This window comes from Symsagittifera roscoffensis, chromosome 5, assembly GCF_963678635.1.
Source record: "Symsagittifera roscoffensis chromosome 5, txSymRosc1.1, whole genome shotgun sequence".
Lineage (NCBI taxonomy): Eukaryota > Metazoa > Xenacoelomorpha > Acoela > Convolutidae > Symsagittifera > Symsagittifera roscoffensis.
In genome coordinates this window covers 8,568,903-8,592,393 of record NC_087066.1, presented here as the reverse complement: position 1 = coordinate 8,592,393, position 23,491 = coordinate 8,568,903, and the positions used below count along the sequence as shown (strand labels likewise).

The following is a 23,491-nucleotide window of genomic DNA, read 5'->3' as shown; positions in this document are numbered from 1 at the left end:
GCACAGCTCTCGACTCAGTGCGTGGCTCCACTTGCCTCAGATAATCTGCATATGTAACCAAATGCATCAAAGTGAACTCTGATGCTTCACTCAGATTTCTGATTACCTGGTGTCCTGCTACCGAGATTATTGACTGTATTTTGCTTCCTTGTGGCACCATACCGAACCTCTGCCCAGAGATCACATTAAGTTTCATGCTCAAACTACTTGATGCCTTTGTTTCTTCGACTTCTGTTGCCTCGAAGGTATTCAGCTTCTCCTGCAGTTTCTCATTTCCAGTTCGAGCTTCACTTTTTGCTCGATCTCTTTCGTTACCAGTTCCTGTTGCACTCTATTTAGAGCATCCCTCGCGGCTGCCCTATAATTAATCTTGAAGTCATTCGCCGCAGTCACCGGTTCCGGTTCGCGGTTTTTCTTTTCTGCGCGCCTCCGCTTCACTTAATAGGTCAGCCTTGCTGGCTTTCACTCACGATAAAACTTCCTCGTGCCTTGGATGCTTGATGTCTGCTACAGCATCCCAAAAATGCGGACAATCCGATTTAAAATGACCTTCCAAGATGCAAAAGAAACACCTCGCGCCGAATTTTGCAATTACTCCTCTCATGAAATCTTCATGATCGACTTCTGACGCATCTTTGTCCTCGAGGCTAAGGCCTATTGCTTTCATGCCCTGTTTATAAGTTGGGCATGCTGAAACATGATGGTCCGTTGAACTGCAATTTGCACAAGAGCGCCTCTTGTCCATATCGTCACTCGGTTTATACCAGTTGTTCCCTTGGTTTGCTGGTCCGTTGTTAAAATTGCCATAATTGTTCTTGTAATATCCAGATCTCGATGGAGGTTTCAGCAAAAGATATTCTTTTGACTTGAGCCTCAACTCCTCTGGTGTTTGTGCATTGTTTGATAGTGGTGTGTAATGCGTTGCTAACATTGTTCGAAGTTCATCATTCTTCACACCATCGATGAATTTTGACGCTACCGCCAGTTTCATCCTCCTTCTAAGCATCTCTAAATCGTCTAGAAACTTGTCTATCGTCTCATCTTCTCGTTGCCTTCTTTTCTCGAAGCGCATCATTGCTTGGTGTCCCTGCACCCCTGAGCCAAAACGATTTAACAAGATTTCAAAGATTTTCTCAGCAGTATCCAGCTGATATTGCTTTTTGGCCCTCACACAGTTTAGGGCTGTCCCTTCCAAATTACTGGTGAGCGCACTGCACTCTTGCCTTTCTGACAGGTCTTCTTCCTCAAAATGCAGTTTCATCACCTCTATCCAGGTGTCAATGCAGCCGTCAGATTTGTCTTTATAGCATCTTGGTTTCTTAAAGACTCTTCTGGACTTTTCACTGCGTTCATTGGTTCTAGATAACCTCGTCAGGAATGTCTCCAAAGACCTGTTTAGGGGTTCAAAGGCTGTGGCCATTGCTGTGGCATCTGTTGAATGCCCCGCCTGAGTATCATCGCCCCCTGATAAGGGTTCTGTATTTGGTACATCCCTTCTATCCGTATCGCAGGGATTGTTTCTTCCTTGGCTCGCATGACTCAGCCCTGGGCTTACATGACTCCTGTTCCTGGAATCACTTCTCCCCGTCGCATGTGTGCCTTTCGTCGATCGTTCGTTTGAAGTCTGTCTATTGCCAGTTGAACTCCCTCTGAAGTTTGGGCCCCATGCTCTACTATCCCCTGTGGCAAAGCCTGCTGAACTGCCTCTACCTCTAGTGGATCCATTTGTCCTTCTCCTATTCTGTTGGTCATTGAAGTTCACCCTCGGCTCCCTGCTGGGACCTCCCAAGCTCGGTTCCCCTTCTCTCGGTTCACTCTTGCTGCCTAGTAGCCCGTTCAATCTATCCATGATGGCCTGAGTTCACCTCTCCATAATCGCATCTATCTTTGTGTCAAGATTCCCAAGAGACTGCTCTTGCTGAATTCTTAACTTCTCCATGTCGTCCCTTAATCGTAACTCTCTCTGTTCCGCTTCTTTTGTGATTCGCGACAAGTTCTTCGCTATGTGTTCGTCCGTTCTTTCCTTCAAGCGTTTTTCGCTTCTACCAACTTCTTGTCTCTTGCGGTTTGTTTCTTCCCGCAGACTTTCTCTTTCAACGTGGACTGCTCTCTCTAGTTCACTCATTCTTATGGACATCTGTTTATTTTGTTCTCCTATACTGCCCACTATGTTGTTCAAGGCTTCTTCAATTGATGCTCCGTTATCTACTTGTGGCGTCACAAGTGGCGGTGTCACCCTGTCGATCCCAGGTAGCTTTGTGCAGGTCGAGATTCGGGCGTTGATTCTCTGCCTCGACGTCTTTTCATTATCCACCTCTGGATCCGCCGATGCGTTGCTTAGCCCTATATTTCCATTCTCCCCAGTTCGCGTTTCCGAATTTGTCATACTCCCAAAGTCTCTTGACTGGCCGGATGTGTTTGTGCCTTTGCTTATCGTTCTCACCACACCAAATTTGTCCATGGTTCCAGTCTCTCTGTCGGTGTATGCCTCATTCTCCTGGGTCGAACTATTGAGGCTGACTCGAGATCCAAAGTCAACTTGCTCATCATCGTCCTCTTCTTCCTCCGGGGATTCACATTTATCTCCTGTACCCACTCCCATGGTGAATGGAAAGATGTTTCAGAAAGTGTTCTTCACTCTTTCTGAAAACGATGAGGACGTTGCCTGTTTCTCCGTCACGCCTGCGATCATGGTGTTGTCTGTGGGAGATCTTCTAGTTGTCACAATTTCAGTAGAGATGTCGGACAGTTCCGACATCTCCTCTCGGTCCAGTGTCCCGGTGGAAGTGGTAAAATCTTGGCCTTGTTCTACCGGAGTAGATTCACTCGCCAGCCTTCTGTTTCTTCTCCCCTCCGGTCCATGTATTTCCCGGTTCTCATTTATGGCCTGGTCCAGATGGACCTCCACTTCTAGCATAGCTTTTCGCTCTTCTGAGGACTTTTGACTCCTGGTTTCAACCATTCTGCTTCAAACCGTCTCCCCTTTGTCGGTCCGCGTTCGTGTGACCTTTTCCACAAAAGGGTCGGTCATTGCTCTTCTCTGTTTCTCAGGTATGAATTTCCTGGAGCTCTCACCTAGTTTAGGTATCCTTGACTTGTCTAGACTCATACTCAATTTACCACTTCTTACTACCTATACAATCAATTCGATTGCTAGTGTCCTTTTGATCTGACTACTGATAATAATAATACTACACAATAAATTCCAAAAATGCTTTTAAATAGTTACCACGAATCCTTGTATGTTATCACGGTACAGCGTATTTACAATTTATCCACAATAGTCGATTATTAATTGTAAGGTATGAAGCTAGCACAGTATGATGATATCAGTCTATTTAAAAGATAGTGTGTTCACTACCCAATCAAGCACAAATATTATTGATTTAAAACCAGAAATAACAAAATAAGAATATTTCTGTAAAAAAAACGTATGTGTTTTGTACTTTTGTTAGTCGCAGTACAATAGTCGAACTTGTATATAAAAAAAGAGCTTTCCCTGCTTAATGCTGCACCAAACAGACAAAACTTGAAGGCAGTAATTTTCTCAAGTGGGCGTCTATTGCACCCACCGAGTCCTGTGTTACCTATCTGCCTTCGGACTGCCTGAGCTAGACCTACTAAAATCCTCAGGGCAGTCACTTTTCTCAAAAACGTTTTTGATTTGAGTCCACACTTATGAGTTACCCACATTTGATCAATTTAGACTTAGTGTGGCGATGTCCGAGTTTAAACCTGTTTTGTTTTTATTCGGTTTTTCACAAGAGGCAATTTACCAGTGCAGTCACTGGTTCCCAGCCTATCTCTTAATAACCTAGTATCCTTAAGTTTTGACAAAAATCGGACCCCTCCGGATTGACAAAAATCGGACCCCTTCGGATTGGCAAAAATCAGACCCCTCCGAATTGGTAAAATTGCGACCCCTCCGGATTGGGACCCCTCCTATTTTGTAAAAATTTAGACCTCCGGGTTTGTAAAAATTTAGACCCTTCCGGATTGGGACCCCTCCGGGTTTGTGAAGATAGATTCACAAAGGCTTTCTATATTTCCAATCTATACCCTTCCGGATACGTTCTCCGATGCTATTATGCTGTTTGGATCAACTAGCAAGGGTGTGTCGTCCTTCCCAAAACCCATCCGGATCGAAGTTAAGCCTTTTATTCGACTATTCACCCTAACGGTGAAGGGTCTTATCGCTAGCCTAATCTCGGCTCAAATAAGGTTTTCTTGTGCCTTTAGCCTTCCCTTTTTGTCTAGAACAGCGTAAAATTGCCTTATTCAACCGTTTCTTCCCTTTGATAGGTGTGTAAGGGCTTTCCAAAAAAAATTTCTAAAACGTGAAGGGTCTACCTTCCCGAATTGGTGAATTTGCTAAAAACAACCCTAAATATTTTTCAGGCTTACTTTTTTGAATAATTGATGTTTTTATTAGTAAGCTCAGCTAATTTTTGATCTAATGGTACCAAGTCAACTGGATCTGTCCAGTAGTTTCAAGGTTACTAACCAAAACGTCTTTTTTCTAAAGTCAAAAAATTTCTCTCTTAAAGGTTCCGCCTAACTTTTTTGGCAATTCTGTTCTTTTCGACCCAAAAATTATCGATCCGAGCTCAAAAGGCCTATGTTCTTCTAGTTCAATGCAAAAAAAACTCGATCTAAAACGCTCTAGTTGAAAAAATTTGCGAAAAACTATGCTATTTGGACCCCTCCGGATTGATGAATCCACTGAATCAAACACGTTAAGTTCGATTTCTCTGTAACCCGGAAGGTTATCGGCAAACAGATTTTAAAACCTGTCGATTCACTAGTGGACCTTGTCCGAACAACTATTTTTACTGTCCTAACTCAAAAAAATTTTCTTATTTTATAGCGTTTCGTTTATTCAAAAATCACGAAAATTCGGTTTTTGGTACCAAAATAGTTCCAACCACTTCTGAACTAAACTCAACCGGTTCTGACTATTATACTAGCACAGTTACGATGTAACTCACTAATTTAGCGCTTTTTTCCGTTTGAAAAAATATCGATATATCAAAAATCGCGATTTGTGGGGGGATCAAAATATCGCTATTTTAACCCTAAAAACCGGTCCGCTTACTGTGTTTTTCACTGAAAAACGATATAGGAGTATTAATATAGGGTACATAAGTAATAATAGTAGTAATACTAAACCCCTCCGGGTTTGTTCAATATCCGAATTAAGATGCTTAACTCGGAAATTCGCAGTTCGGTGAAGGGTCACTACAGTGCAACACTGTCGAGCCCCCCACAGATTACTCTCTAATTTTTTGTACCAAAAGGGATACAAAACTTGTTAACGATACCCAACAGTCGACTGTTGTTGCCGTTGAGCCCCTTCTTGTTGCTCCTTGTACTGCTTGCCGGATCAGTCTTCTCCCAAGACCCCTCCGGATTGAGCGCAAATCAGCAGACCCTTCAGGACTGAGCGCAAATTAGCATTAACGTGCTTAAATACTCAAACAACCCTACAGTACAAGCCTCACAAACGGGCTACAAAAATGATCGTAATGATCCTGATATAAATGTCTGCAACAACAATATATTTATCAACAACAAACGGGAGGGTCGGATCACATCTTGTCTGGGGTGATGATTTCTACTGATTTTAACTTTTTTTTTTTACTATTTTTGGTTTTTTCGGTTATTTCCACGTTTTTTGATTTTCTTGGGTACTATACTACTTTTTGTTTGGTTTCTTATATATCTTTAAGTGTTTTTAGTCACAGACCTCTCAGGGAACGAGGGGACGGCCAATCCCCCCACCCTTCCTGGAACGTGAATTTTCGGTCTTAACTAGGTTAAAAAGCTATTCACGGTAATCCGAAAGGCTTCCACGTTCCGAACTACCCTTCCTCCCCGGCGGTTAGGGCCTATTAAAGGCGTTATTATGAGCATCCGCTCGGCGCTGAGTGCTCGTTAACGGTTCTGCTGGTCATGATGATAAAAAAGAATAACACTCGCCCGGAAGTACATATCGACGGAAAATAAAGCTAAGCTATAAAACGACTGGCCAGCGTCTAAACTAAGCTCTACATGCTTTTCACTGTCTCTACCAAAACCAGTTCTTTTGGTGGTTTTTCTAACATCGGGTCGACAAAAACGTTACTGTTCTCCAGCTTCGACCAGAACGCTCAAATTAACTTATTTACAAGCAGAATTAGTGTGCTCATGGCTGGGTCTCAGTATCCCCAGACCACAAGGTCACTCCTAAAAACAGGGCTACTACTATTTATTATATATTACTTTTGTTTTTGTTCATTAGATAAAAATCATCATCTCCATCGAAGATGGATCAACCCTTTCCCCTAACTCCTAGCTTCTCATCGTCGGAAATTGAATTCAGATGTTAAATAAATTCAATTCAGGACATAATAGGGAAGCTAAAAGTTTATATAAAAAGATTTCGGTTCGAGTCCCGAGACTCTTCCGGAATCCTGAATCCGGAGAAATAACAACCTTATCTTCTTTCCGGAAGGCTGTTTTTCTACCCTTCACCGTTGTTGTGAACGGCCTTGCAACGATTGTAGCGACACAATCGTTGCAACTCGGAACGGTCTCTACTAATTCTGCTTTTCGCTGTTGCTTTTCTATCACATTTCTCGTTGTTGTCGCCGTTGCAACTATTGTTGTTGTGTTTTTATTCTGGATTTTTTCCAAAATATCCGATTCTGACGTTTCTCAGAAAGATGACGTCATACTTCGAAATTTTAAAAATTTGAAATACCAGAATATTCCAGCCTTCACAGTTTGACTAATCGTTCCAATAACACTTTTAATCCTTCAAAACTGCTAGTTCTGAAGGTTAGCTGCTAACAATTCGAAATTGCTGAATATGCATTTTCGTCCATTCTGGTCGAATGTCACAGAAAACAACTACGAGAAACTAACGACAGATTGAAGTTATAACTGGAATTTGTCAGGAACCATTCAGAGTTGCAAAGATTGGGCCGCTACAATCGTTAAAACGCAGAACTCGGGAACAAGGAAGGGTGTTGGGACGGCGTGTCCAGCCTTCCTAAAAGAAATAAGGACGTTATTTCCCCGGATTCCAGAATCCGGAGGGGTCTCGGGCCCAAGACTCAAACTGTTATATAATAACTTTTAGCTTCCTGGTCATTTCCTGAGTTGAATTTAATTAACATGCCGATTCATTCTCAGAGAATGAGAAGCTAGGAGTGAGGGAAAGGGTTGATAAAAATCATCATCTTCGATGGAGGTGTTGATTTTTATCTACTGAACAAAAACAATAGTAATATAATAAATAGTAGTAGCCCTGTTTTTAGGAGTGACCTCGTGGTCTGGGGATACTGAGTCCCAGCCATGAGCTCACTATTCTTGCATATAATTAAGTTAATTTGAGTGTTTTGACCGGAGCAGGAAACAGTAACGTTTTGTCGACCCGATGTTAGTAAAACCACCAAAAGAACTGGCTTTGGCAGAGACGGTGAAAAGCACGTAGAGCTGTGTTTAGACGCTAGCCAGTCGTTTTAGAACCTAGCTTTTTTTCCGTCGATATGTACTTCCGGGCGAATGTTACATTCGAGAATAAATAATTGCAATTGTTTTAAAGTGTTTTCGAGCGAAAAAAAAATTGTTTCAAGAATAAATTTAGTTCATGAAAGCTCATGACACAAGTTTGTTTATCAATTCAATATCCCATAGTTCTTATTTGCGAACCGATAGTTCAATGTTTGTTGACCGAGCTTTAATAATTGAAATAGCAAAATGCGGCAGTTCAAGTGCTAATTGTATTTGAAAGTTTCAGTTAATGGGTTAATAGCCTAATTGTTGTGATAAACTTATTAAATAGATTTGTTATGTTTGATGTTTGTGCCTGTATGAGGAGCGCCCTCTGAGGGATTTTAGAGACAGGTCTGTCAAGTGGCTTTCTGTGGGGAGGTGGAAACTGGAACTGGCTTGAGGAGTCTGGGGGTGCGCCGCTGGACCTACTGAGCTCGGGTGAGATTGTTCCTTGTTTTTGATTTTTATAATTCGATTTTAAAATTTAAATTAAATTAGTTGTCTTTTTTTTATTTGTTGATTTGTAAAATTCCCAGTAACCGCTTATCATGGGTTAGTTCAGTCCCCTAAAGTCCAGTCAAAATCTTTTTTTTTACCTTTATGCTGCGTCAAGATGAAGAAAAACAACAAAGAGTGTACAAGCACAGATTGCTTAAAAACTTCAGGACTGATAAATTGGATTAGATGTGATTGTTGTTCTAGTTGGTATTCTATCAGTTGTGTAAATATTTCTCTTAGCGACTCTAAGAAAACCCAGTGGTTTCAGTGTCCTTTATGCGTTGATGTAAAATCTGTTAATAAAGCAACAAAAGGTAATGATTTAGTGCTAGACAATTATGTTAATACAGCCATCTCAAATGTCCGAGTACTCAAGAGAGTACCAAAAGACTCGCGTGATCCCTTGGCGGAAAGTCTGTCGGACAAAATGAAAGACATCGTCTACAATGTAGAAGATGTTACAAAATGGCTAATTTTTTTAACGTCGTTCTTGTTTTTTTTGGAGCAACCGAAAAGAAGTGGACGCAAACAGACCACAAGCATGAGTTCTTTGATAATTTAAAAAATTCAAGCAAATGACGTGTCACTTCCAAAATCCCATCCCCAAGTTTCAAGCCGGCCTCTGAGTGACCTCGAGCAGAGAATAAAGTTAATAAGTAGTAAGCTCGATGAAGGAAATGTAAAGGGAGGAATAAGGCTTGCTGCTTCGGATGACAAAATAGCTCCTTTTTCAACTGATAACTATCCAAAATTGTTGTCTAAGCAGCCGCAGCGAGCCAAATTTGCAGCTCCAAATCCAGAAAAGTTGGATAGTTTTTTCGTAACCGATTTCGACCTATACAAAGCAATAATGTCCTTTCCAAACGGATCAGCAGCAGGTCCTGATAAAATAGTTCCTCAAATTTTTTAAGATCTTGTTAGTAAGTCGAATGGCAGTGCAGGACTTAATTTTCTGAAATCGCTTACTAAGCTGATAAACCTCATTGGAAACCTCAATGGCAACATACCCGAACCACTAAGACCTTTCTTTTTTGGCGCAAAGCTTATCGTCCTCATAAAGATAGACGGAGGGTTGAGACCGATTGCCATAGGCAACACACTGAGACGTATCGCGTCTAAATGCGCTGGAAGCAAGGCCCTCTCCGAGCGACAAAATTTTTTCGGAAACGTACAGGTAGGATGCGGTACCAAACGAGGAGCAGAAATAGCTGCGCACTCGTTTCGAAACCTAATTGAACGCGACGACAATCCAAAATGCACTGTTCTTTTAAAACTAGATTTTAAGAATGCTTTTAACTCTTTAAACAGAGAAACAATGCTGAATCATGTTTATTCAAATCGCCCCGAATTGTATAATTACACCCATTGCGCGTATGGTAAACCTAGTTACCTTTTTTACGAAAGCTCTCTCATAATGTCAGAAGACGGAACTCAGCAAGGTGATCCTGAAGCCCCACCCCTTTTTGCGGAAACAATTCATACACTAGTCAAACAGTTGGAGTCGAAAATTAAAATCTGGTATTTAGATGATGGGAATTTAGCCGACGACTATAAGGTAGTACTCCGGGACCTTAAAAACTTTCTGAAATCGGAACAAATTTAGGGCCTGAGCTTAACCACTGAGAAGTGTGAACTTTGTTTTTTGGGACCGACTACTAGTACACAGTATAATTCAATTTTAACACAATTTCGAAAAATATGCCCCAAAATAACAATAAAAACAAAAGAAGAACTCCTCATTTTAGGATCTCCAATCGGCGAACTTTGCCGAAAAGAATTGCTTGACGAAAAAATTAAGGAACTTGAAAAAATCTCGGATTTCATTGACAAACTAGACGCCCATTATGGTTTTTACCTCCTGAAAAATTGCTTTAGCATGCCAAAACTCCTATATTGTTTGCGTACGAGCCCTTGTTGTTTGCAAAATGATTTTTTGGAACGTTACGATAAATTACAAAGAAATTCGTTATGCAAGGTCACTAACGTGAAAATGGATGATAACCAGTTTTTACAAGCAGTTCTCCCGGCAGCCAAAGGTGGCTTGGGCGTTTCTTCCGCACGTCTACTCGCTTTACCCGCTTTCTTAGCCTCAACAGTAAGAGCAAAAGATGCCTTGAATGAAATTTTTGGTTTGGAGCATGTGGATGGAACCTATGATGATGCGCTTAAACGGTGGTTTGACCTTGGAAAAATTGAAATGGCTCCGGAAAATGAAATGCAAAAAAATTGGACGGAGCCAATTTTTGACAGCGAAATTGCAGACTTGATTTTACGACTCGAACCAACGGACGTAAAAAGGTTCAACGCGTTCCAAGATAGATTTGGCTCCCAGTGGTTGAACGTCATCCCGTGCAAAAATTTACGGTTAAAACTGTCGAAACAACAACTCAGAATTGCGATAGGACTTCGATTAGGATCAAAAATATGCGAACGGCATAAATGCGTGTGCGGAAAAGACGTTACCGAGGATGGTTGGCATGGTCTTTCTTGCCTCAAAAGTGCAGGGAGATTCTTTAGGCATTCAAACCTGAATGCCCTTATAAAGCAGAGTCTATCATCTTCTCACATTCCGTCTGTTTTAGAACCACGACACCTCTACAGGACCGATCAGAGGCGACCAGACGGTTTGACGCTCGTTCCATGGGCTGATGGTAAGCAGGTCTTGTGGAATGTAACGGTAGTAGGTTCCTTAGCTCCTTGTAGGATTAATGCCGGGTCTGTTTGTAACCCTGGTACGGCTGCCGCTGAAGCGGAAGAGCGAAAAATTGACAAGTATAAAGATCTTGTAAATGATGGATATCTTTTCCAACCGCTAGCTTTTGAATTCAGGGCGCGGCCGGCCCCAGCACAGAAGTTTTTTTGAGCAAGCTTTGTAAGAATCTAAGCATATGCACTGAGGACCCAGAGCAGAGCAGGCAGCTTTTTAAAACAGAGAATCTCCCTGGCAATACAGATTGCGAACGCCGCTTGCGTACTCGGAACAATAAATGACAAAATAACTTTCGGCGAAATTTTTTACATGTAACACTTGTATATTATATTATCTCGTGTCGAGTTGGGTGTTCTTATTGAAGAAACGTAACCCGTATCGATTTTAATTGAAAAGGACTTAAGCACTTGTCATCTTCTTTTATCATTATCACTTCCATATCTAAAAAATTCCAAGGATTTTGACTGGAATACATGATGAAGAGACTCATGACTGTAACCTCGGTTACTATGATACTTTTGACCTTCTGATTACCTTCTGAGAAAGAAAAAAAAATAACGCTAGTTAGCACCAAATAAAATAATTGTCCGACCAAAATAAATATATTGTATTGTATTTACATATAGTAATTATATATATATATATATATATATATATATATATATATATATATATATATAGTAATTATATTTATTGTATTTATTGACAATAAATAATTTATAAAAATAAGTTATTTCTTTACACCCCTGGGCACACGTCTCTCAACACAATGGTCATGCGTTTGAATCCCACGGCGGGAGGGGTCCCAGTGTCATCGGTTCCTGAAGGTGGGACCGGATGCGGCAGAATGGATGACATCACCCTTCCCAACGGTTAGTCCTGCATTGAGCAGGACCGGGGGTAATAATGAAAGCGTTAACTTACATCTGTAATTTTTGTCTACTGGTAAAAAAAAACTCAGATTGAGCTGCTCAGCGCTAGATTTGTTTCTAATATTTTATCTAAGTAGCTCTATGTTTCAACAGATAAGTCGATAAGTTGAAATTGATTACTGCACTGCTCTGATAGCGCACAGTTGAAGGAGTAGTTATATGTTAACTGTTTTCAACGCGGTGACTTTTAACTTCTCGAGTTCTTTGGCAAACTCGATGATAAGTGTACCTAAATAGTGCAAAAAAACTAAGCAGCGTATCATATTTGGGTCTGTGGTTTCCTCAAAATGTCTCAAAGAAAAATGTACTACGAAATTTTGGAAGTTAGGGAACAGGCTTCTACGGCAGAAATAAAACGAAGTTATCACATACTAGCGAAGAAATACCACCCCGACAAAAACACAGAATCTGACAATACTGAACAGAAATTCAAAGATATCAATGAAGCATACCAATGCCTTGTTAATCGCGAAAGCCGTCTGAGATATGACCAGCTCTTGGAGCAAGATCGTAGACGATTTGCTAACGTGCCCACAGCGGAACCAAGTGCTTTCAATTTTCAACAGCCTGAGTTTGCTCAGGCGGGGTCAACAACTGACTTTGGAAGTGAGTATGTCGATCAAATGTACTTCGAACGGCAACCAGGGATGTTCGATTCACATATATATGCAGATTTTAACAATTTAGACGACGTTTTTGAAACTTTCTTCTCTTCTATGGAGTCTAGGGCAGCCACCAGAGATCCATTCGTGTTTTTTGACTTTGAAGGTGATTCAGAAGAGAGCACGCCTGACTTTTTCACAACTGCAGAAAATGATGTTTACGAAAACCAGCAGACTCAGGGTCCTAGGTATTGGCAACCACCACAAATGGCTCACCATATGTATAGTAATCCGGACAACATGGGTTTCTTTGAACAGCCTCAAAACTCGAACCATTTTACGAGATACAACTTTCAACAACCAGAATATGATACATTTAACGTTCATCAAACGCAACCTGCTAATCATATTCAAGGACATTTCACGAGACAAGCAACGGAAGATGTTGGTAATGCATTCACTGGTGATACACCACAAGGTACCTCAAATGAGTTTAACGGATTCCAAAATACAGGCAAGTCAAGTTATCCCAGTTTTTCGCCTAATAACCACCCTCTATATGAAATGTACTTGAACGCTGTGAATGAAAAACTACGAGAACACAATTCTCACAAGGAACAAACCAGCGAAAACCTCCAGTCAACCAGCGGAAACAAACTGGAGTCAAACAGCGAAAACGAACATATAGAAGCCACTGCTAATCAGGACCGACAAAAACGCAAATTCCCCAGTTTAAAAAAGCGAAAAAATAATTCTGCTAGAAGGTCAGCAGCTAAGCAGGAAACAAGCTCAAACAAGAAAAGTAAACTTTCAGAAAAGGCAGCAAGCCATGTTTCCAATGAAACAAAAAGCCACAGTGACGGAAGTTGTTGGGGGCCATCAAAGACTAAACTTGAATCATCTGCTGACGGATCGGATTTTTTTCAGCATGGCACCCGACCAAGATCATCAACAAAGCGAACAATTTCGCAAAATGATCAGAACAGAAAAACTACTTCTCAAAAAGAAACTGGAAATTTACATTCGAAAGCATCATGTAGTTCTGAAGGTAATAAGGGATATCAATTTGCTCCGGGTATGGGTTTCAATGAAGGAACTGTTTTCGCTGGCACCAATAGATTTGGCAGTGCTTGTACATTTGGCGCTAGTTGTCAGTTCAAACATCCGTGTAATTTTGGAGGAGATAGTCGCTTCGATCAGAGATGCATGTTCAGTAACAACTCTGCATTCGAGAGTGGGTGTAATTTCGGGGCCATGTGTGTGTTCGGAGAGAGAAGTCATTTCAAACCTAGATGTAATTTCGGTTCTGGATGTCGGGTTGGTGATATGTCGTACTTTGGCAGTGGTTGCAAGTTTGGCCATGGTGTCATTTTGGGTAATCATTGTCAAATTGGAGCCTTTTGCGAGTTTTCAAAAGAACACAGTTTCGGACACGGTTGTAACTTTGCATTTGGCTGTCGCTTCTAGTATGCAAGAAACTCGAAGATAACTAAGCATTTAATGGTAATATAACTAAAGTTACGGAAATATACAAAAAATTGTATAATTCTCCTTTTTGCTTTACCAGTTTTTGCGCGTTAACAGCGTTGTAAAATTCGAATTGAAGTCGTGGATACTCAAATTTTGAATAACACATTTTTAATTACGTAACAAAAAACTTGCTGGTTGTGGCTGAAATTAAGCGATTGGATGTAACATTATATCATCTGTTTAAGCAATGTCCTTTCAAAGATAATGAAAACCATTTTGGGAGGCTTCCACGCTCGGTGCGAGTTGTTTGAGGCTAGTCATCTTTTTCTTTTGAAAAATAGTTTTTTTTTCATTCTTTCCAGAGCAAGTATCTACAATCGGAAATCATGTCTCGTGTTAATAAATTTGTCCTGTTGTATAACTTTTTTTAAACGAGTGATTGATGAATGATAGTTGCCTTTTTCTTTTCCTTCTCAATCATTTCCCTTACTCCAGCATTCAATACCTCCAATTGAAGGCATCTAATTTCATTTTACATTTTATTGGAAATCTCTACCGGGTCTGACTGTCGAGAAAAAACTGATCCGAGGGTTATGTAGTTCAGACAGAAGCTAAAAATAAGCGAAGAGCGAGTGATTTAGTGAAAGGCAATGACTTCTCTCATTTCTACGATGAGCTCTTACTCTATTTCAGAAATTGAAGAAAAACGAGTAATGCTGTTTTAAAAGCGGTTCACACTCTTCTTAATGATAGGCTACGGGAAAATTAATGCAATATTTAGATGTTTTTGTGTCATAAAATCATTTTCTGTTACTGGCTTTTTGTTGGTTCAATTGATGAAAAAGAGATTTTAATTTTTTTTCGCTTCATGCAACGCTTTTAATAACTTATCTTTTTTCCAATGTAACTCGGTAGTTTGATTGCACGCTCCTGCTATGTTTTAAGTTGATTCTACCAACCCAACTGGTATACATTAGTGCAAAACAAACTGCCTAATTCGTGTAGGGTTAATTTCATCTAGGCGTGAACTAAATGGCAAATTTGAAATATTTGTAGCTTGTTTACTCAATTTTGTATCTCGCGTTTAAAGTTCCTGTTTACTATTTTTTTTGTTTTTGAGAAGTTAGTTTAGTTTCTTGATATCCATGCATTTGTGAAATAAGTTCAATCGGTTAAGCTACTGCTTAGTGGATTCTTCAAATGTCTTGAACTCTGAAGTTCAGCATTTCGAATCTTTGCTCTGGGTCTATGTGGTTCGAATCTTCTGGATATTTTTCAAGGTTGCTATTCTCCAGGTTTTTTTATATGTATAGAACACCTTTTTGTAATTTGTTTCCTTGTGTTTAAGAGGTAAAGCTTCGTCTCTGGACGGTAATCTTCCTTCCGTTTATTTGAGTCAAGCTTAGTATCAGTGATTTTTCATTTGATGTCTTCTGTTGCAATGTCGAGAAAAATGTTTTAAAAAAAGTGATTTTTAAAACACGCGTTGTTTTATCGGGAATTTGTACCAGTGTAAAGATGTTTTTGCTCAGCTGTGCATCTGTTAATTTTTTCGCACAGCTCTTCATTATCGGCATACTTGATTCGTTGTTTGTCGTCATTGTTACCTTAACAACGAATCGGCCTTGTTACACGGTCACGGGCATAGAATTTGCAACTTTTTGATTTAAACGAGCAACTGAAAGAATTTGTTCATCTTTTTGTCATTTTCACTGCAACTATTTGGTTCTTAGGTATAAATTTTGACTCAAGCTAGAAGAAATCATTTGGAAGGAGCTAGCCGGATCAAAATTTGAGAACTTTTGTCGTGAAAGGCGTAAAAAAGACAATATATCATAAGTAATTTCTTGAGTGATGTCCATTTAAATAATTAAAAATTGAAATTATGAAAAATATTGGGCATCAATTTGAGTTTTTCTGAAACTATTTAAATGTTTCTTAAGAATTTAAATTTTTTCATGCCTCTTTTTAGCAGCTTTTTTGCCATTTTCGGGTACTTCTCGCAATTTTGAAAAAAAATTAATTGCAAGCAATTTTTTTGGCATATCTATTTGCAACAAAATCTTATCAGTTTTGTCGTGAAAACTTAGATTATTTGCTTTTTCCGCGTAACTGAAAAGGAAAATTTTTTGACTAAACTAAACTGCGTACTTTGGCGTCGGATCGAATACCGCCCGAACAATTTAGATTTTTTAAATTTAAATTGTTCCAATTAAATTGAAATTTTTCATTTAAATTGAGTGGGCTCATAATTTAACATTTAAGTTAATTGAAATTTAAATGAAAATTCTAGTTAGATTAATTTTTTTTAATTGACATTAATGAGTTTCATAGATGTTTTTGCTTAAGAAATATCCTCGCAAAAACAAGGAATTTGATTTTTTTGGCTTAATTTAGACTTTTGGGGAGCTGGTGAGCCTGATTTACTCTTCATGCCGCCGAAATAAGACAGATAAAAGAATTGAAACAGTTACCTGGTCCGGCGTCAAAAACGAAAGTATCTATTTTATCTATACAGACATTTAAAAGTCTTGGGCGCTTTTACCAGGCTTAATATCGTAAGTGCTTTTGAGTTTTTTTGTGGATGGATTGAAGCAGTATTTTTTCCGATATATTTGCTGGAACAGTTCTGTTGTTTGCTTATTTTGATCATCCAAGTAACTTTCTATTCTTTAATCCGTCCTTTTCTGGCGTCATAAAGAGAAATCAGGTTCATCTGCTTCCCAAAAATCTTAATATTAGTCCAAAAATGCAAATTCCTTGTGTTTCCGAGGATATTTCCACACCACACACGTTTGAAACTTTCTGTGTTAAACGGGCTGGCTTACGCCTTCAAAGCAAGATTGCTCGAATTTTGATCAGGCTAGCTCCAAATATTTGTTTCTAGCATATGTCAAAATTGCAACCCCATACCTTCAGTAGTTGCAGAGAAAACGACAAAAATGTGAACAAAATATTTGTTCATTTCATTGCTTGAAATCTGAAATTTGCAACTTCTCTGTCCAGTGACTGTATGTGTACCAATCGTTGAAATGTACCGGATGAATTAGCTGATATACGTAACGGCTACAATACATTGCTTTTTTTTCCAGAAAGGTCATGCAATGAAATTTTTTGGAAAGAGTAAAAAATCCACGCCTCCTGTCTCGGCTGCGGTGAGTACCCCGGACATTGCCTCCTCGTCCTCAGATAGCAAAACAAAGTCACAAGAATTATTGAGTGCGAGTGGGGGACCGAGTCTTAATCGGAACAGCCTTCGTGCCTCTTCTGATTCGCTGAATGTGAATCACTATGCATACCCTTCGATTAAAGAGAAGAATTTGAAGGATATCTTCAAGGCCGTCTGGTCGGATGATTTTGTGAAAGTGAGGAACTCTCTGGCTAAGAATAAAACGAAACCAGATGCGAGAGACAACGAGAAAAGGTACACGGCAATAATTGTAAACCTAAGTATATAAATTAAAATAGTATATTGTTCAGGAGAGTTTAGGAAGTTCTGATGACATTTGACTTATAGATGAATAGCGATAAAATCCAACTTTGCATTATTTTCCTGTGGTTATTTGTTTGAGAAAATGATGCGTTGTTATCTCTTAGATGGGAAAATATGGACTTATAAGTAAAGACTTATAAGCATTAGTGCAGCTTTTTTCGAAACTGTCAGTGAAGTAAAAGAACGATGTTTTCAGACAAAAAACATAGCATAAATTTGAATAATATTAGATACAGCTTTTACTCATGTTAGAATGGTTTGATTAGATCCCCTCTGCACTTGGCGGCAGTTAAAGGCAACCAGGCCATCATGCAGTTGCTGATGCAGAAGAACTTCAACATTAATGCTGTCGACTCACACGGGGCCACACCACTCATCAAGGTACTGATTTTTTAGTCTGCATAATCTGGATACTGTCAGCAATGCATGCACGTTTAGAGGTCTCATCAAAAGCAGGTTTTTTCGTTATTTAAAACAATCCAAATCAATAGCATCTAAAGCATCGCATTGCGAGTTAGAATTAAAATTGAAAATTGAAATTTAAAGGAATTGAATATCAAGTTTCGATTATTTTGGTGCTGATTGCCACACCTATTCTCAGTTGTAAAAGTTCAGGCGAAATTGAAACTATTTAAACCAAATTTTTCATGTAATTGTCAAGGCTTCAGACAAGGTATTTGTCTGAAAAAGTAGCTCAAATAGACATTTTTTCCGAATCAAGTCAATTTTTTATAAATAATTTAGCATTTTCAAACTTTTTGTAAAATTTATTGGCAATATTGTTTACTGGAGCGCCTTACTCGACCAAACAAACAATACAGTGGCTTAGGTTGATTGTTTTTTTTTTGGTTTAAATGTTTACACAAGCATAGCTTGTGTTATAGTATGAACTTCCTTTTTTTCCAACCTAAGTCGCAAATATTGTTGCGATGCAATTGTTGCGACAAAATGTGTTCATTTTGATCCAGCTATTCAGTACAGCCAATGCTAAGGATATTAAAACAGAATATTACTTTACAAATAGCTTTTTAGTTTCAAGTCATCACTTATTTGTAGCGTAGAGGTAGGGAAGGAGAACAGCAGCAAAATGAGAGTGTTCGAACCTTGGCAGGGTCGGATGTTTTTAATGAAATACTAGTTAAAATGCGTCCGCTCTATAAATTGAGGCGTGTTAGTTGGTAAGTTTTTTTTTCAAAATGACTGGTACTGCTAATGCTTAATAATTGGCTTGCGTCTCTTAGCAATTATGTTGACTCATAATTGGCGTGCGTCATTTATGAAAATTTGTAGACTCAAAGTTTTAGCCATTCAGTTTTTACCAGTAGCGTTATCGGTCATGTTTTTGCTTGTGTATGCGAAGTGCAACTTCGGCTGTGTATGAAACTTGTGAAACGTTGGCTGCCGACGATGAAATGTGCGGTTTTAGTTTCGCCCGAAAAGGTGTTTTGGCTTGGTTTGTTTCATAAAGATTTACGCAAAAACTAACTGACCAAGTAAAGAATAAAACTTATCAAAAGCAGCTTCTTAAGTAGCGCGACAAAGTTCAAGTTTGATAAAAAACAGGACTTATAAAAATGTATGTGAGCGCGTTTTTATTTTTGTTCTTTTTTGTTTTTAAGACGCTTTGGAAAATTTTTTCACTTTTTCATAAAAAAATAGTTTTTCTCAAAAACTACTTGAACGAATTTTAAAAAATGGTATCAATGGAAAATCTGCCTGTGTGTTTGTCTTATCCCCTAGTCTCTTTTTACCTTACCCAATGATCTACAGGGTTCGAAAACTCTGTGTTGTGAATAGTTGACCAAAGTTTTTGGATTTTTTGATTATTGCAAAAACTCTGCTCCCAAATTTGAGATTTTAATTTCAAACGAAAGGGCGGGTTGTGGGAGGATCCCTGCATAAGCGGCTACACCCAAAAATGTTTGCACAAAAAGTTATGGCCCTCAGAAAAGTCAAATTTGAGATTTTGGTTTCAATCAAAAGAAAGGTTTAAAAGAAGCTCCCCAGATTAAAAACCGGCGTCCAAATTTTCTAACAAAAAAAGGTATGGTCCTCAGAAAAGTCATGGTTCTGATTTCGTGTTAATTGTTTGAATTCTTTTGACTTGTGGGGAGCCTCTGTGCAGGTTGTGGGAAGCCTCTGTGCATGAGCGCTACGCCTTAAAATTTGTACGAAAAATGTTCTTTTCTTGAGGAAGTTTCGAAATTTTCAAAAACTTTCACTCTTATTATCTTCACATTTTTTGAAATTATCTATTTCATCCCGCATCAGTACAACAAAATCTAAAATAAGTATTTTGTTACTTTCAGCTTAAGTACGCTCCTAGTCTGAAATGGTAATTTGCCTAGCAGTTTGTATGAACTTAAATTTTGCTGTCTGATAGCCGGAATGAACCGTTTTTTACTAAGTATTTTTTTCATTTAAAACATACTTACACAAGCATAGTTTTGTATTATAATACGAGATTGCTCAACGGTCCTGTTTATTTTCGCAATCTGTGTTTTGTTCTAATGCAATTTGGTGAACTTTCCAGTATTTTTTTTTGTGTTGATTACTTTTGTTCAAAGTTGTCCCGATTTGGGAAGAACGCGTTTGAAGATAATTTGAATCAGAGCGTTGTAAATTTGAATCAGAACTGTATCAATAACAGTATGGCCACGCTAATAGGGCGGTCAGTGCCATCAGTGCGAAGCGTGGTTGGTCAGTGCCAGCAAAATAATATCAGTGCGGAAAAGATGTTCGTGCACTTATTCAATAAATTATTACACTTGTGATCTGTTTAGTGTTTATTACGAACCTTCTTTTTTCTAACCTAACTCACAAATAATAGTTATCATTAAAAGTGATCACTTATTTGGAAATTTCACTGTAGCATTGGAAATTGCATAGCATCTGTTCTCTGCTTGATTTTTTTTTACTAATTCGAGGCATATTTCTAATTTTTATTGCACTTAATAGCTGCTTTTTGTGGTATTCTCGCTAGTGTTTGTGAAGCAAAGCTTCGCTTCTGTGTTAAAAATGGAAGCAGTTTCAATCAGTGAGTTTTTCGTCAGGTAATATGAGTAGAGCCTCAAAGAAAAAAACGATTCAAATCCTTTTTAGAAATTGTTTTTGGAAACAGTTTGAGAACATTCTTTTCGAAATGCTTACTTTTCTTTTTTAAGTGGCTTCAGTTGTCAAAAAGTGAAACTTCTTTTTTTTCGGAAATTATCAGTACCAGTCATTCTTTTTATTAGTGCCGTCTGTGCTAGCAATTTTTTGGATACGGTGTCCACCTTGAGTAAATGCCAGTTGGCTTTTGATTGCAGTTGCGGAGCCGAGGAGGTGAATCCAGCACCTGCTTTGAAAAGTACTCTCGATATCAACATTGCAAAAGGAAACCAAGTAAAAAATCCGCCACTTTTTTCAACCTCTTTTAAAGAGTCGATGAACGTGAAAACTTTCATGAGTCTACTTTTTTTGGGAAAAATCTGAAAATTGTTCACCCCCTTTTCGATTTTTCTCGGTTCGACTATAATTTTTTTTAAAGTTCACTTCTTTTCCTCTGTGGAAATGAAGGCAAACTTCACAACAACAGTATTAAGGCCACGAAAAACTTCTATGCCACGAATGATCGACTTCTAGTCTTGAAAATGGATTTGAATTTTCAATTTCACAGCGGAATAAAATTTTTACCTATTGATAATTTTGTCTCAAATTGAGTTAATCTTATCAACAAAAAAGTGTCAATCATAAATCGTTTTTGAAAATCAAAGAGCGGTAACGCCATATAATTTACAATTCGAAAAATGAAGTTTTAAAGACACAAGTCCGTTTTTTGTTTCCTTGACAACTTTCTAACGTTCATTGAATCTTTCTAACTGTCTGTTGGCTATGTTTTGAGGCTCGTTTAAAATCAGCACGGTATAAAAGCCATACACCATTCATATTTTGCGTTTGTGTAGGCTGTTCAGAACAAGCACGAGATGATGGTGCAGATGCTGTTCTCGGCTAAGCCAGCGCCAGACACTGAGGTGAGAGACAGGGATGGACTGGGGGCCATACACTATGCAGTGAGACTCAACTGGTCACAGGGACTGAAGCATCTCCTCAAGAACCACGGCACAAACCCTAACCTACCTGATAATGTATGCATATGTTTAGCCGGGGGCTTTTTGCCCCTTTTTTACCAAGACCCCCCCCCCCCCAATCTCGCCACCACAACCACCGAAAAATGTGATGAAGGTCAATTTCAAATGTGTTTGCAAAAGTAATATCCATGCATGCTGCATTTAAAAACAATCGTGCGATAATAACGAAAGGTTTAGATGGTAAAATTCACAGGTCGGTGAAACGGTAACAGCCGTGTTGCCATATTCATATATTCACTACAGGTTACCTCGCTATTTGTATATTATATTTGAGCTACTTCATGAAAGGTTACAAATTTCCATATTTCTCTGCGGATAAGGGAGTATGTGTAACATTGTGCTTGGTTGTTTGTCCCAGAACACAATTTTAAAAGAAAGAAAGAAAGAAAAAGTTTATTTCTCATTGTTAATGGTAAATTTGCATACAACGAGAATTTGCCGGGACCACGTGCACCGTAACAAGACCGTCAATGAGTGTTAAAAGAATTTTGGCTCCAATTTTTTTTCTGAATGGTTGTGTCATTTTGTTAAATTTTGTGTGGTTTATGTGGTCGGAAAATTCTGTGCTACTTGCAAAGCAATCAGCAGGTCTTGTTTAATTAGTTATTCCGTTTTTGGTTTCAGGATGGTAACACTGCACTGCATATTGCTTGTGAGAACAACTACCTGTCAATTTGTTCAGTCCTGCTGGCTCAGAGGGCAGATGCAAATGTGCAGAACAGAAACCTCAAGTGAGTTGAAAGTCACGTCCTCCATTTGTTACTCCATTTTGGCTGTGATGTTCAATTTTCAATACAATTCTGTCAGATACTGGTCGCAATTACAACTGATAATGGATATAACACCAATATAACACTCAGCGCAGCTTACTCATCTCTGTCAACAACAACAACATTTTTTTTCTCTATGATAACGTCGTTTGGGACGGAACTTGGTTTTCACTTGAACATTTATTAGCGTAAGGTTTCATTAATCTTGCGGACTCCTAATTTTCTAGAGTCTCTCATGACTGAAAAGGTTTTCATAATGATATGTTTTATTGAAGACCGGAAATACTCGCCAGGCGATTTTTTGTCAACATGAAGACAATTTTGATTTAGATGTGATTCTTTGAAAATAGAAAATAAATCAGTTTTGATCTAGATATATTTAATGAAGAGTTTTATTGACGCAAGGAAGAATTTTCATTCGGGAAAAGTTGATAGTGGTCGGGATGGTCACTCTTGAACCAACTTTGAAACTACTTATGGGGGGGGGGTAGAACCCATAATATAGCATTTATTTTTCTGTTTTGCGAGGGGAGTGCGAACATGAAAAAAAAGAAACCTACTCGCGTACGATACATGCTCGTATTTATTTGGTTTTAATGTCTCCTAGAATGATATGGTAATGATGTGGTTGTTAGGACTCCTCTCATTCTGGCGGCCGAGCAGGGCTATGGGGAAGTGGTGTCCGCATTAGTGGAGGGCGGCCATGCAGAGGTACTCCTCAAGGACGCTGATGGATGGACTGCATGCGACAGGTAGTACATTTGGCAGATTCGTACCATGTAAGGGGGGTACGTACCATATTTCAGATATTGCTTGTAATTCAAACCTCCATCCCATCCCCATTGTTCAATTATAGGGTTAGGTTTTTATTATAATGTACATTAGGAAGGCTTGTTAGGAAGATAAAAGTGTTCTCTTTAACATGCGACTGATGGACTTATCGTTGTTGAATTACGGTGAAGAAAAGCAAAGTCCAATCAGACGCAATTCAACTCAGTGGTTAACTCATTAATTACAAAATGACATTAAGGGCTTGAAGCTTGTCTGAATGTGAAGAAGTGTCTTTATCTCTTACTAACATTCAAACAGTAGCGGATTTGGGGGGGGGGGGGGGGGCTGATGCCCCTCCCCCTCAGGGATTCGACCCCCGACGACCCAAAGGGTCCTCCCTTTGTACTATTTTGAGATATCCTTTTTTGGTGACGGAACCTAAAAATGTTCTAAAGGCGCCTTTGGCGCCAAATATACTAATTTTGAGGGGGGATCGCGCGCCAAAAAAACGCGATTTTTTGGTCAACATTTTCCAAAAAGTGCCAAAAAACGCCGTAGAAAATTGGTCAAAATAGG

General features: G+C 39.0%; 2 protein-coding genes across 2 annotated transcripts in view; one reads left to right on the top strand and one right to left on the bottom strand.

The window, feature by feature from the left end:
- Positions 1 to 23,491, bottom strand: part of LOC134846072 (large ribosomal subunit protein uL4-like) — a 252,836-nt gene that overhangs the window by 82,067 nt on the left and 147,278 nt on the right. The gene's annotated exons all lie outside the window — the stretch shown is intronic.
- LOC134846071 (ankyrin repeat domain-containing protein 36A-like) overlaps positions 7,803 to 23,491 on the top strand; it is a 124,429-nt gene continuing 108,740 nt past the window's right edge. Inside the window, exons 1-6 of the mRNA XM_063863265.1 lie at positions 7,803 to 7,829; positions 16,845 to 17,175; positions 17,511 to 17,625; positions 21,189 to 21,371; positions 21,999 to 22,105; positions 22,780 to 22,896. Of these exons, the coding sequence (XP_063719335.1) occupies positions 16,856 to 17,175; positions 17,511 to 17,625; positions 21,189 to 21,371; positions 21,999 to 22,105; positions 22,780 to 22,896 (842 nt within the window). The 5' untranslated portion in view covers positions 7,803 to 7,829; positions 16,845 to 16,855. The remainder of the gene's footprint in view (positions 7,830 to 16,844; positions 17,176 to 17,510; positions 17,626 to 21,188; positions 21,372 to 21,998; positions 22,106 to 22,779; positions 22,897 to 23,491) is intronic.